At 44.0% G+C, this 13,418-nt stretch overlaps 1 protein-coding gene across 1 annotated transcript in view; it reads right to left on the bottom strand.

Annotated features, from left to right (window-relative positions):
• Positions 1-339: 339 nt before the first annotated feature.
• The window catches only part of RHBDL3 (rhomboid like 3), a 59,726-nt gene continuing 46,647 nt past the window's right edge, over positions 340-13,418 (bottom strand). The window contains exons 5-10 of the mRNA XM_050714368.1: positions 11,509-11,733; positions 10,658-10,806; positions 6,074-6,186; positions 3,272-3,372; positions 1,332-1,392; positions 340-611 (exon numbers count right to left, since the gene is read on the bottom strand). Coding sequence (XP_050570325.1) covers positions 340-611; positions 1,332-1,392; positions 3,272-3,372; positions 6,074-6,186; positions 10,658-10,806; positions 11,509-11,733 — 921 coding nt within the window. The remainder of the gene's footprint in view (positions 612-1,331; positions 1,393-3,271; positions 3,373-6,073; positions 6,187-10,657; positions 10,807-11,508; positions 11,734-13,418) is intronic.

The following is a 13,418-nucleotide window of genomic DNA, read 5'->3' as shown; positions in this document are numbered from 1 at the left end:
ATTCCAACACTGACTTGGAAAATGCAAATATCCCATACAAAATATTGATGTGTGCTAACAAACCAAGTGATAAATGCCCAGTTTCAAGCTGCCCAGTGGGAGCCCTGACAGTGAAGAAACTGCAGGGTCCAGACCAGGCAGCACAGTACCTGCTAGATTTATGAACAAACAGATCAATCCATTCACTCGTGAGATCTTTAAGTGTCTCCTTCAGCACACACTTGTGTTCAAAATAATCATCCTCCCCTAAGCTAAATATAAAAATAGATCCTCCATCTTGGCTCATATAACTTAGCTGGCAGATGACTTCTGCTCTCCAGAGGTTTCTGTCCCATGTATTCAAGGAGGGGGAGGTAGTTTCAGATCCAACAGACTGTAGGCAAAAATGTTCCAGAAGATGGCAAACACCACGAAAATGAGATAAATAGAAAGGAAGATCCACCATAAAGTCTGATCTTGGAGTCTCTGCTCATAGTTCCTCAAGATGATAACTCCAAGGGTGATTCCAACCATCACCCCTCCCAGGTGAGCCATGAAGCTGGGGTGTGGGCATGGAGGGTAAGCAGAGGGATGGAATCGCAGCCACACAGCTCTTCCAAATTCAAAACTCACTGGAACAAGAAAGGAAAAACAAATTAATTGTATAAGTCTATCCCTCCTTAAGTCCATCTTTCAGGCAGTGCTACAGCCCTGAAGAGACAGAGTAAAAGAGAAACCACCTGTTTTTTTTCCAACCACAGTTGTGTACGGCATACAGAGATGAGGTCTACCCAGTGGATGGTAAGTGGTCTGGCCTTGTGGAAGAGTAGACAGATGAAGGAATATTCCCATTCCAAAATTTATATCAAAATCATTTAAAAAAAGGCCTCCTCCCTCTGTTAGACATTGAAGACAATTGTCTATGATGAACAGACAGCTTAGTTTCCCTTATCATGCCACCCTAGGGATAGGATATGTCTGGAAGATAATTCATTAATATGTGTATAATGCTGTTGCCGTCCCAGATAGAAAGTGCTCTAGGATGCCTAAACATGAGCATTATGAAAGCACTACTTGTTTGTGAATTCAAAGGCGAGATGCTTAAGTCCCAGATCTTCACAAATGCCACAAACTACAGATGTTGGCTAACAACAAATCCTCATTTACAAATGCTTGTGTTGAAAGCCAAAATCTGCATTTGAGAGTGATGTGGTTTCTGCTGCCAGAAGGTCCAGCTGCAAGTTCTTACCAAAACTGCTGCAAAGCCAAAACACCCTGAATCAGCACAAACCCTTATGACAAGGACAAACAAGACAGGATTGCATGTGTGCCAAGTATTGCACGATACTTACTACAGATCAAGGCAACAGCCATGCGCAGCAGTTTGAATTGGCACTTCATTCCTGACCAGTTCTGGAGAAGAGACAAGGAAAACAAAGTGATGCTGCATGCAAACCTGGAGGGATTTTACATTCGGATCTGTACTGGAGGAGCATCAAGGGCAAATATCCCTTGGAACACACCCCTTTCATTGCCTTTACCACCTAGCTGTGAATTTTCCACTCACCACACCACACATAGATCTGTCAATCCCAGAGGACATAGCCATAAAGAACCTATTACAGACTTGTCCAAGTTATGGACAATCCATCACTTCTTTGCCTGGCAGTCTTACTGACTTCCCTTGCCTGAGATCCAGCTGGCCTAGCTCTGTCCCTGACACCAGCCTGGCCTTTGGCTGGCCTTGCCATTCTCCAGAGGTTGGGAAGAGCTCCCAGTAGCCACTGGAGACCACGGACAAAAGAAACAACAAAACAAAGAAACAACAGATAATGGAGAAAGATAGGTGCTACTGTAGCAATTGCTAAATAGATTTGGAAGATTCCAATGAGTAGTGAAACGACAGGCCATTTTACATTATAGGAAGTCTGGGAAGGTAACTGGTGAATACTCTCCACACACCTCTGGCAGAGCTTGTTCCTCTAAAGCAACAGCTCCTTTGTCCCCCTCTGACCCTGTGAATCTCAGTGTGAAGAACCCATGTCTGCATTACCACCCTATGAGACAGAACAAACACCCTCCTGGTTCTCTTTGACGCAAGACACTGAAGAAAACCTGTGTAACAGGAGGCATTTCACCAGCAGAAATGCTGTAACATAGGAGCATGCTCTCCCCTCCGCTCCTTAGCTCTGTCAGACACTCAAGTGACCTAGTTTGGCAACAGCCCCCAGCTCCTTCACGCTTTGAAAAGCTTGAAGACAGCAAAGGAGACCTATTCTGCTCAGGAAGCTGCTCACTCCCCCTACTCCCAGACACCACAAAGGCTGCCTGGAGCAGCACCACTGCAGGCTGCAGCCCAAGCCTACTGATTTCACAGCATACAAGCATTAAACACAAGGTTTTCTTTTAGGCTTGACACAAGTATCACCACACACACGCATGTTTTCCAGAGCACACACAACAGACCTTCTGTCTCTACTGCAGCCAATTCGCATTATCATCCCACTCAGACCCCAGGGAAGGCTGGATTACCATCATTTTTATGGTTATTCTGCTCTGAAGTTGCTGGTACAGGACAGACATGCATTCCTGAACCACTACACATAAATCCTAATCAGAAAAAAAAAAAAAAAAAGAAAAAGCTTTCTCAGCAAAACCATCATCGCCTGACGGTCAGCTTAGGGGCTGCACAGGCAGACGTGCTGGGCTTTGCCACCACCTTTCTGAGGACCTTGGATGTGCTGCTATTTTCAGGTCTAAGAGGAACGACAATGCTGATATTCACTGACCTTTGTAAAGTACTTCTTGAGGTGAAAGAGCAAAAAGATAGCATCACTACTATGCCCAGGGTTCAGCCTCAGTCTGGGTTTTACAAAAGCGGATAAGGGATATTCTGCACATAAATCCATCAAACACTAAATTTCCTTAGGTGCTCCCTAACACAACATGATGCTTTGCAGACAGAAACAGCTCTGGAACTTCTGCAGATCCAGTCAGTTCCTTCTCTTCCAACCCCTTGCAAGAAGAGCTGATAGCCTGAAGTACACTGATAAACCTTGGATTACACCAGCATCTTTGGCTCCTCCCGACAAGCTGCTGGCCATCAGTGCACAAAGCCACCAACTACAGTGTCACGTTTCCATTCCAGCACCAGGCCACTGGGACAAGACAACCGGGCAAGCTCTGAACGACAAACAACGGGGTCAGACCCTGTTTCCAGTCCCTTGGGCCATCATATCTGGCTGGATTCACTCACTTCCAAAGAGGTTAGACAAGTCATTCTGGTACTCACCATGACTATATTGGCCAAGTGAGCTGAGACAAGTGCATACACGCCTCCGGAGGAGCCCACCACAGGCGCAGTCATATCGGCTACTGACACTGCCAGGGATCCTGGGAGGAAGAACAAGGATTGTCAAAATTGCCACCCACCGTTTCCTACCCTACAGCCCTACTAACTGCCATTTCTGTGTTAACTGCTGCAGGTCAGCAATACAGAGATAAAGAAAAAGGAGAGGGGAAAATAGGAATCAGTCCAATTCTTTCCACCTACTTTAAAAGCATCCAAGCTAAAAGCATCCAGCACAAAGCAGCAACGTATTTTCAACACTATGCTGCAAAAGGTACTTACACCCTGATCAAAGCAACAAGGAAGCAGAAGACAGACAAGTGTCTTTGTCTTTTCCCTCTTCTGAGGATAAAATAGAAGTAGCTCCCGTGCTGGAAAGATTAAATATTTGCACAGTGAAAAGGAACTGGGGACTGGTAACTTAAACTGAGGACTCTGATCAAAGCACAGTCTGTTACTTATAAAACTGCAGAGTAGAACTACCTAAAAATAACCTGGATGGAGGCAGTAAGCACGAGATGGCAAAATGACAGGTCAGTCACATAAAGGCACCACTACTAACAATATACCCAAACATAGACACTGCTTCTCTTTATTGCAATTAGAGGCCTGGACCTGCTCAAAGCTCCTTTCTTTGCAAACTTTAAGAGTAACTGAAGAGAGACAAAGGCAGACTTGGTGTCACAAGGCAGGGTTAATGAAGGTGTTTATGATGAGCAGGAAAGGGGAAAAATGCAACAACAAATCTAGAGAGAGTCATAAGCAGTACAGAATCTTCTAACAGACTTCTTCGCTAATTGCTCAGGTGATTCTGGGTCAAGATAGAGCCAAGGTTCCACCAGCCAGCTCTGCTCATAGCTCCCTTCTTCACCCTATGGCCCTGAGACTTTTCATCTCTTAAGCACTGCCATTAAGGGAAAAGTTAATTAGAAGTTAAGAAAGGATTAATGACAACTTGCAGTTAAATGCTTGGACACAGCACTGAGCACACACTTCTCACCCTGCATTTCCACGTGTCCTTTTAGCAAAGCCAGACAAATGAGGAAAAAAAACAACATAAAAGTAGGGAGTGGCCACTGTAGCATGTGTCTGCATTTGACTGTTTATTCCTGGTTGTTTAGGAGCTGCTTTATCTTTAAATTGCCAGATCCTCAGCATATGTATGCTTTTTCCTCCATCTCCTGGCATACATCAAAGAATAAGTCATGTTTAATAATTGGCTAACAACTCAAATAGGTAAAGGCATCATGGGATGCTTTTCTGTCTGAGACTGTTCGATCACCTTTATAGTTCCATCCTGCACTAAAGGATGGAAGTTTTCCCTTTCCTTTTGGTACTTTTATTTACTTGGCATGCAATTCACAGGTTACGAGGTATGAAAGGCAAGTCTATGAGGATGTGGCAGCCTGAGAAAAAAAAAAGGTGAGATCATTCGTGTAGCAGAAACACACCAGTAATGCTGGGTGGGCTAGTGAGCCTCGCTCAGGCTCTGGGTGCAGCCTGCACAGCCCTAAGAGTTCAGCCCAGCCCAATGCCCAGCGAAGCCTGTCTCTGGCCCTGCAGACCCTGCCAGTAAGCCCATGGCCACAGGAATCTGAGAGGCAGCTGGCAACTCACAGTGCTCACCTGCTCTCAGTCACAGCACATTCAGTGTTTACTTGCTTTGCTTCCCTGGCACAGATGTGCAATGTGTACGTACACAAGTGAAGCCCCATGACTTGTCAGACTGATCTAAGTAGAAGAGTTTGTGCCTGCAAAGTTGCAGACTGGGGACCACTTTAATGTTTATTAAAATAATAGGCAAGGGACTCTGGAGCTGGTCTGCTAACTGCTTTCTCTCCGTTAATGAGCATGGTGTTTGTACCATGCCTAGTCTCACGTCCTATCCCAATTATTCTTTTCACGGTCTCCCTTCTGGAATGCAGGATTTATTAGCACTCAATGCAGCCTATTTTACAATAGCTTTATCTGCTCATTATGAAAAAAATGAAGTTATGAGGCTGGAAAGAAAATCACCATAAATCTTGAGCTAAGGCAGTCAATCCTTGTCTGAGTTCCACTGCGAAGCCCTTGGTTGTTCTCACCCTCTCCTTTTTTCATTAGATGTTGATCTATTGTCAGCTAACTTTCATCACCTCCAAACTGCTGGAGATGCCAAACATAAATAAAAGCAATACAAAACAAACTAAAAATCAATCAAAACCTATGGCTTCATGATTAAATGAATTTCCAGATTCCTGTGAGCTGCTCACAAGCTACAACCAAATACTTCCTGCTTACTCAGGCTGTAGCTGTAGGAACCAGACAGCGTAGGACAAATGGAGGAAGAACAGGCACAGGACCTGGGGGTGAGAAGGAGTAGGGGGAAGATTCTTCATGCAGGCATCTATGATAACACTTTTCTTTTAGGCCTCTATGGGACATGAGGAAAGGTACACCACGACAGCACGACTGCCACGTTCAGGAAGACCAGCTACAGCAAGGCTATTTTTTTATTTTATTTTTGGTTGTTGTTGTTGTTTTTAAAGCAGGTCTCCTAAACACTATGCCTATGGATAGTTAGAAACAGATGTCAGGTTGTAGCATATTTCCCACTTCCAGCCTCCAAAAGAATTTCAAAACAGAGAAAATCAGTGACTGCTCTTCTCTTATGCACAAATGTCACAAAACATTTCTTCTATGTTAATTCATCGCAGATCACTTTCAGATGCCTCTCCATCTAGGGCATCTAGAGGTGTAACCTACCTGCTACAACTCCAGCGACATACACAAAGCTGATCCTTGCAGCTCCATGCACCATTTCCAGGGGAACCCCAACCAGGAGCTGAAGGACAACGTTGAGTCCCAGGTGTTCTATCCTGCAGCAAGAAGAGAAAGGGGAAAAAAAAAGTTGTCCTCTTTTCTAACTCTTCATCTCCCTTCTCTTTGTGACAGACATATCTCAAAAGGAGATCAAATAGCATCTGCTTCATGAAAGTAAATTTTAACACTGGGAAAAAACAATGGTTCCTGAAACTATCAGACCAAGAGTTGTGATGTTCCTTCCTTCTTTCCTGCTCATCTTTTTATATCTTCCCAGGGCCTTTCAGCCGAAGACCTCACAGCACATTCAGTTCTTAGTAAGACTTGGGCTTTTTTGTGTTTTTTTTTTTAATAGAAGATTTGAAAAAATGTAAAGAAGTTAAATGACTTGTCCAAAAAATGCAGCAAGATTGCAGTAAAGCCAGGAAAAGCAGCTAGAAACTAGACTCACTCCTCTCTTTTTCTTTCCTGATGATATAGCTTTTCCCTGCACATATTATGTTGACATAATGGGGAGCAGATATTGAATCAAAAGCAAGGTAAGCCTAGCAGTCCCAAAACAGTTACAGTCTCCTTCTGACACACAATGCAGCTTTACTGTTTGTACTATCTGTCCCCCACCCTTTTCTGCTGAGCCAACCTCCAAGTGATCATGGCCAAAGTGGGAAGCAGAGAGTATTTCATGTCTGGCTGACGTTAGCCATCCAGCAGGATGCCAGGCGTATCCATTGAAGCTGCTTGTTCTCCTACTGCTGTTCCCATCGCACTCAGCAAAACTCCTGTTAAATGCAACGGAAAGAGCAGGGCTAAGACTTGTCTTGTAGCAAACCCTGCTGCACGCATCAGCAACTGTGGGACCACTTGCAGCCTAAAGGGAGAGAGTGTGACAGCCAAGATGTTCATATTAGGTAAAGACCACGTGCAGCAGATTTCTGCTATGATGAATCAACATGTTTAAAGCAAGTTCTTTGATATTCTAATCAATAATACTTAACAAAACTGTCTTGCTACTTTTCAAAGCTTCATACAAGTATTTACCCATGGCTTTAACAACTGCAGGGTCTTCCAGTGATGTAACAGCAGCAACAGGCATCTGAACAGGTTCCCTCTTCAATACTCAGCTAGCACCTGAGATTTATTCTGTGCTCACAGGGCTGTGACCCTTGCTAAATGGCCACATCACACTGGACCCAAGAGTATACTCTTTTCTGTATGAAAAAGTACCCGACTGCTTTCACTGAAAGGTGGACTGAAAGGACCCGATGGCACCCTTAGTGGAGAAGACCGGTGTCTTTTGGGGGAAGAAGTGCAAAGTAGCTAATGTAAATCTATGTTGTATTTTATACAAGAAATGAATTGCTCCCCTAGAAATAATTGGTTTAAGTTGCATGTATTTTCACTGTTTTAGTCTTTCTTCATGTTACCATAGCAATTTCCCATATACATCATAAAAAGTGCTGATGGTAAGATAGATGCACTAAGGATACAATCATCTCATACAGGAGGATTTAAAGTAGGACCAGAAAAGGCTGCTAGAAATGATGCTGCAGGAAACAGACCTTTCTGGGTATCTTAATGGGTTTGTTACCACTTAATTTTTCTCTAAGAGTAAGTTTATCTCCCTGCATGAGACACTCAGCACCACAGTTTGCCATTGTAGCAAATTACAGAATGTAACTGTGTATATTTATCATCTTGCTTGGAGCTTTTGAGGCCATGGGGGCACAGGTGTATTCTGGCACCCATTTTGATCCTGCATGTACACAGAACTTGGGAATTAAATTAGGAACAACCAGCAAAGGTCACACAGAGATCACAGAATATAGTCAAACCATCCAAGTGCCCTTTTACCGTGGGGAGGAAAGAAGCTTCAGCTGGCAGTTAACATCATGAGGCAGCGCCTGACATTTTCACACAAAGCACTGGGACTTGCTTCTCAAAGGCAGCTTTTGTAAGGGCTCGGCAAAGTTTATCGTAGACTAAAGTGACCGCTCTGATTCACAGCTGTTCTTAAAAGACTTTCCAGGAGTGATCCCATTCACTCCCTCTCCCCATCATGCTAAGAGCATTGAAGGCTCCACAGTCAATAAGCACCCATAAAATATAATTAGCCTTTGCCGGTGCTGAACGCGTCATTCTTGAAATGACAATTCCATTGATTTATTAAAGACTTTCTTCTTCCCTGAGACCAAACAAATGGGACTGAGCATCAATGCAGGTCATTAGTTATGGCAGTGTTACAAATGTGTGGGCCCCCGATAATCAACGTCTGCTTTCCATGAAAGCAGAAGGGCAGAATTTACAACTTTGCCTGGCTTTTCAGCCGTTGACAAAGCTCTCTCCATCGGGACCATCACACGGTCCATGCATTTTTGGAATCTTTCTAGAGGCACAGCCACCCAAGGCTTAGCAACTGCTGCCTTCTTGGACACCTGACTGTCACTAGCTCTTCAAAAAAGCAGACCAAGTGCCCTAAATTAAGCAGCAGTCCACATTACCATCTTAAAGTCTCAGCTGGGAACAGAACAACAATAAATCCCATGACACTGTGTTAGCCTCTCATTTGAAAACAAGAGGAGAATGATGGGCTTCCACTACAAACATTATTACCCTTCTAAGATTTATCTGTCCTCCTGATATGAAAGGAGCTTAACACATATGAGTTAGCAATAAGTGAACATTTAGCTTAACTCCAGCTACTGCAAATAAGTCATGGGGTTTATTGTTCCAGCAGGACTCTCCATTGTTTTGAGGGCTATGTAGCTAAAGAATTTGGAATCCATCACAAAAACAATGAGTCTTCTGCACGCCACCTTCACCATTGTTCATCACAAAGCTGGCCACAGACGCGAAGTAAACCTGTTATTTTTCAGACAATAAATGTGGAGAATGCCAGAGTACTGCCTGCTACAGATAAGGGTGACCTTACACAGGTTAGGAAAGGAAGCCACAACTGACACAGGAAGACATTTAAGAGCTGAAAAATTGTCATTGTGCAGGTGCTCCTCTTCAAAGGAATTCCAGAGCAATCTATGGTTACAGAAGTGATACAGTAGAACAACAACAAAACCAGAAGAAAACTCAGATACAAATCAGTTTGCATTAGTTAAAATTAAGTGGTCCTTCTTATTACAAGCCCAGTTTCCCCCACATTCTCAGTGATGGATCTTTCTAATTCTCATTACATAACCAGCCTCACATCTAAGCCCAACAGCCTCCACTTGTAGATTTACACCTCTGTACACAGGATTTTTTTTGAGGGATTTAGCATGTCGAGTACAGACGTCACCACATTTAGAAGTTTCCTCTAGAATTTTTTTCTACTCTCCCCTTGGGTCAAGTCCGTTCTGTCCCAACTATGATTTTTATTTAGAGATCTGAGGCACGTCTTGCACTCAACGGCAATTACACACTGAGGCTGTTATTCCACGGCAGAGAAGGGACATCAGCTTCCCAGTGGAAACAGGAAAAGATCCTCTTGATCTTTCTGGCCTTTTAAAGGAGAACATTGACTGATTGGAATATAAGCTTTCTGTTTAAGAATAAAGGATCTTTATCCACTTTCAGACTATAAACCACTGCTAAAAATCTTGTTGCTCTGATTCTTCACTGACAGAATTAAAGAAAATTGCAATTATCTGCCAGGAATGTGTGAAGATAATGATCTGAGAAAGCTCACAGAGGGGGCAGAGTGTTTCATACAGAGATGAACTTTCCTGTGACACTCACTCATCACCATGGCATCACAAACATCACATAATTAAGTCTCTTCAAATCTTGGGAGGACTGGTGCAGTCCAGAAACACAGAATTAGAATCGCCATGCCTTGGATTCTCTTCACAAGTCTGCTACATACCTCCCATGGAATGAAGGACAATTCATTTTACTCTGCATCTTAATTTTGCATTAGATGAACCATTCTCTGCCCATCTGGTCATTTGAGACTGTCAGCTCTTCGGGAACACTGGTGTTTGTACAGTGTGTACAAACCAGGAGGTCAGTCTTGACTCAGGCTTCTAGGCATTACCTCAGTCCCTACAGAAGGGACAACATTACTAAGTGATGGCATAATATAGGCACAGGGAGTTTAATTGACTTTTCCAACCCCAACTAGAAACTCTAGCAAAAATACAACATGTAGTTCTTAAATACCAGTTCAGCATCTCTGCAGACTCGTTACACCAGTTGTACACCTCCTCTAGAGGGACACTGCACTTAAGTCTGGTGAGTTTTAGGAAGTACGCACAGGGAAGTGCACACTAAGAAGTTGGTGTGGTCCCAACACTGCAGGGAGAAGAGCAGCATCTCTTAAGATCCTTATGTTGCCTCCTACCTTCAGACAGCTATGAAGGTTTGCTCCTCATTGCCCAAGACTCCAAAACAGCTACAGATTATATGACAAATTTAGAATTACTGCGTTTGGGGTTTTTTTAAATTGATTTATGAGCTGATTCAGTTGCTTCCTCCTCCTGCCTCTCTCCAGGGAACCTGAACTGTGGGGAATCTCTCCAGTTTGTAAGTACTCACCCTGCATGCATGAATATGTAGGTTAGGTACCTCCAAGCCTGAGCACGGAGCTGAGGATGGTAAAGTAGTGCGTTCTTCAGGTATAAGGGATGGGTGACTTGGAGCACAAATCTGTCTAATACCACTCCGTTGTAAAGGAAAAAGGCAACCTAGAAGAGCAGGGAGATTCCTTAGTTAGCAAATGCCTTCTCTAACTGAAAAACACTTTGCAACTCAAAATCATGAATGGGAAGCCAACTGTAAAACAACTTTTCTCCCATCTGACAGCCATTCACTGTGAAAGTTCCCTATTATGTGGAACCTGCAACACATTGGCATAACCATGTATACGGCTTTCTGTAACAAGCCAGCCACTGAGTCAGAGGAACTCAGCACCCTACGAATCGGTGCCATAGGATATCCTTCTCCTTGCTTATTCCAGTGCATCACTTAGCAATTGTACAAAGGCCTTATTGGAGAAAGAAATAAGGTGAGGATATTTAATCTAGTGTCTGTTCCCTCCTTTTTCTCTCCATTCAAAGAGCATAGGAATTTTATTTCTATTTCCATTATTTGAATTACCCCTAAAACTACCCTGGTTTTCACTCTTCAAAAGAACTTTGCTTTGGTTTCCCAGATTCCGTGGTTTCATACACAAATTGCTTCAATGACTTATCACCACACATGGAGACAGATAGGACCACAGTCTCCATTTACACACACATACATAGGCAAGCCAAGATGGTCATATCAGCTTCACACTCGTCCTTGTCTGGGTCCAAACTAGTCCCACGCTAGTCATTGTTCGTGTCCCAGCAAAGGCCTGGGCAGCGTGGGGTGGGTTTCCAGAGACAGGGCATTAAGGTACTTGCCTCTACAATAGTGATGGTAATCATGAACCAGGGTGGAGGGCAGCAGGTATAGCTGTCATAGTACCACTTGCGGTCTATCTCTCGTGGCAGGGTCTCATACGCAACGTGCCGGATCAGCCTCTGTGACAGGCTCAGCCCTGTTTCCTCCAGCAGCGCCTTGCTGCACAGCCTCCTGTTCCCCTGAAGGATGGCTTGGCGGAAACTATTCGACCTTTTGTTGCTCATCTGGGTAAAAAGAAAAGGAGGAAACCATGAGGACAAAGCAAGGCCAGGCAGGGCCTGACAGTTGTCAGGGGAGATTAGTACCAATCTGGCAGCACCAGACCCATGCAGTCAGGAGAACCACCACCAGGCTGGAGCCATAGGAACCAAGTCTCAGCCTGATCACAAGGTGACCTACATGGGGTGCAAGAAAAAACAGCACCAGGATTTCCTATTATGGTGCCAATAAATGAGGTCAGGGCAGAACACTGGCAAGGTAGAGCAGAGGCTGCTGCTGTACCCAGCTGAACTCTCTGACCCATTTGCCAGCCTCCATCCACAGATGCACTTTCCTCCTTCCCTTCACCTTCCCTGTTCTATTGCACTTCCCTGCACCTGCCATCTCTAGGGGCAGGGAATTTCTTGAATGCAGAAGCAGGTACATTCACAGCAGCTAACCCTTACGTTCTGATCCTTGTTGGCAGGATTTAGCTCTGGGAAAGGAAAATTATTCCCTTGTGTAAAACAAAAACAAGACACAAGCAATACCAACAAAACACAGACTAAACTGGTATACAGGCTGTCTAGCTGCTGTAAACTTGCAAAAGGAGAGGATCTATTTTTTTTTTTTTAAAGTTATCCTCAAAGGGAGCAGATTTTGAGACAGTGCTGACTTGTATACACATTATCATCAGACGTGCACAGAATTAGCTATCTATCTTTTGAGCATACACTTTCCCAATTTGGATGCATAATTAAAGCAATTGCATTTGCAAATTAGGCAGATGGAATTTTATGCCTAGCCTGCTTGGGAGGAAAAAAAAAATCTGGTCTGAGAGTGCTTGCTCCAAGATTTGGGTAATTGCTAATTAGCCCTGGTGTCAAACAAACCTACTGCATTAGAGTCACTGTCTGTACTGGCTGAACCTTTGGTAGAGAAGCCTTAAAAAGATAAAATATCTATCTGTGCATTAAAAACATTGTAAGGCGACCTTTTACAGTAAAAGGCAGCAAAGCTTGGTCCCCCTTCTTAGAGAATTGCTACCTGATCTCAGAAACTATCAGCATCTTCAGCCTCCCAGGACCAAATGAGAGATGATGTTCAGCAGCATTGACTTGTAGTTGTTGTGGATCACACTGGTTTTGGCTAATATCTCAAAGACAGCAAAGTCCAGAGCTTCAACTCTCAGTGCCAAGGAAGCAGAGTAATTGTTTCGAGCTGGACCAAGCTGCTTAAAACACAGTAATCACTGCAGGGAGCCAGGTCCTGTTAATCACTGGAGGAAGATGAGGGGGCCACCCGAGGTGATGGTTCAATGGCCTTTCAAGCTCTGCACACAGGCACTGTGACCCATTCTCCCAGCAGCTGCCCATCCCTGCTTAGCCCTCTGTTTGCAGCCTGTCCCTCCTTCCCTCCAATGCAGAAATTCACAGAGAAACATCCACCAGGTGAAAGGCTTTTCTTAGCATTTGTGGGTGATCAACATCCCTCTCATAAATCACCTTTAGTCACCTAATGACCTTGCACTGGCTCAAGTTCGCTGTCTGTCAGACACACTGAGGATGCTCCCTTGCAGAGTTTATTCTGTTCTCCCTGGCTTCACTCCTCTTGTGGATGAGATTAAATTGAGATTGAAGCTACGTTTGCCTACTACAGATGCAAATACCTGACAGTCACCTGAAGCTGCTGATATGTCTATTCTAATTAC

Source organism: Cygnus atratus, chromosome 18 (assembly GCF_013377495.2).
Source record: "Cygnus atratus isolate AKBS03 ecotype Queensland, Australia chromosome 18, CAtr_DNAZoo_HiC_assembly, whole genome shotgun sequence".
Taxonomy (NCBI): Eukaryota; Metazoa; Chordata; class Aves; order Anseriformes; family Anatidae; genus Cygnus; species Cygnus atratus.
The sequence above is the reverse complement of the archived record's forward strand: the minus strand, read 5'-3'. Positions and strand labels throughout refer to the sequence as shown.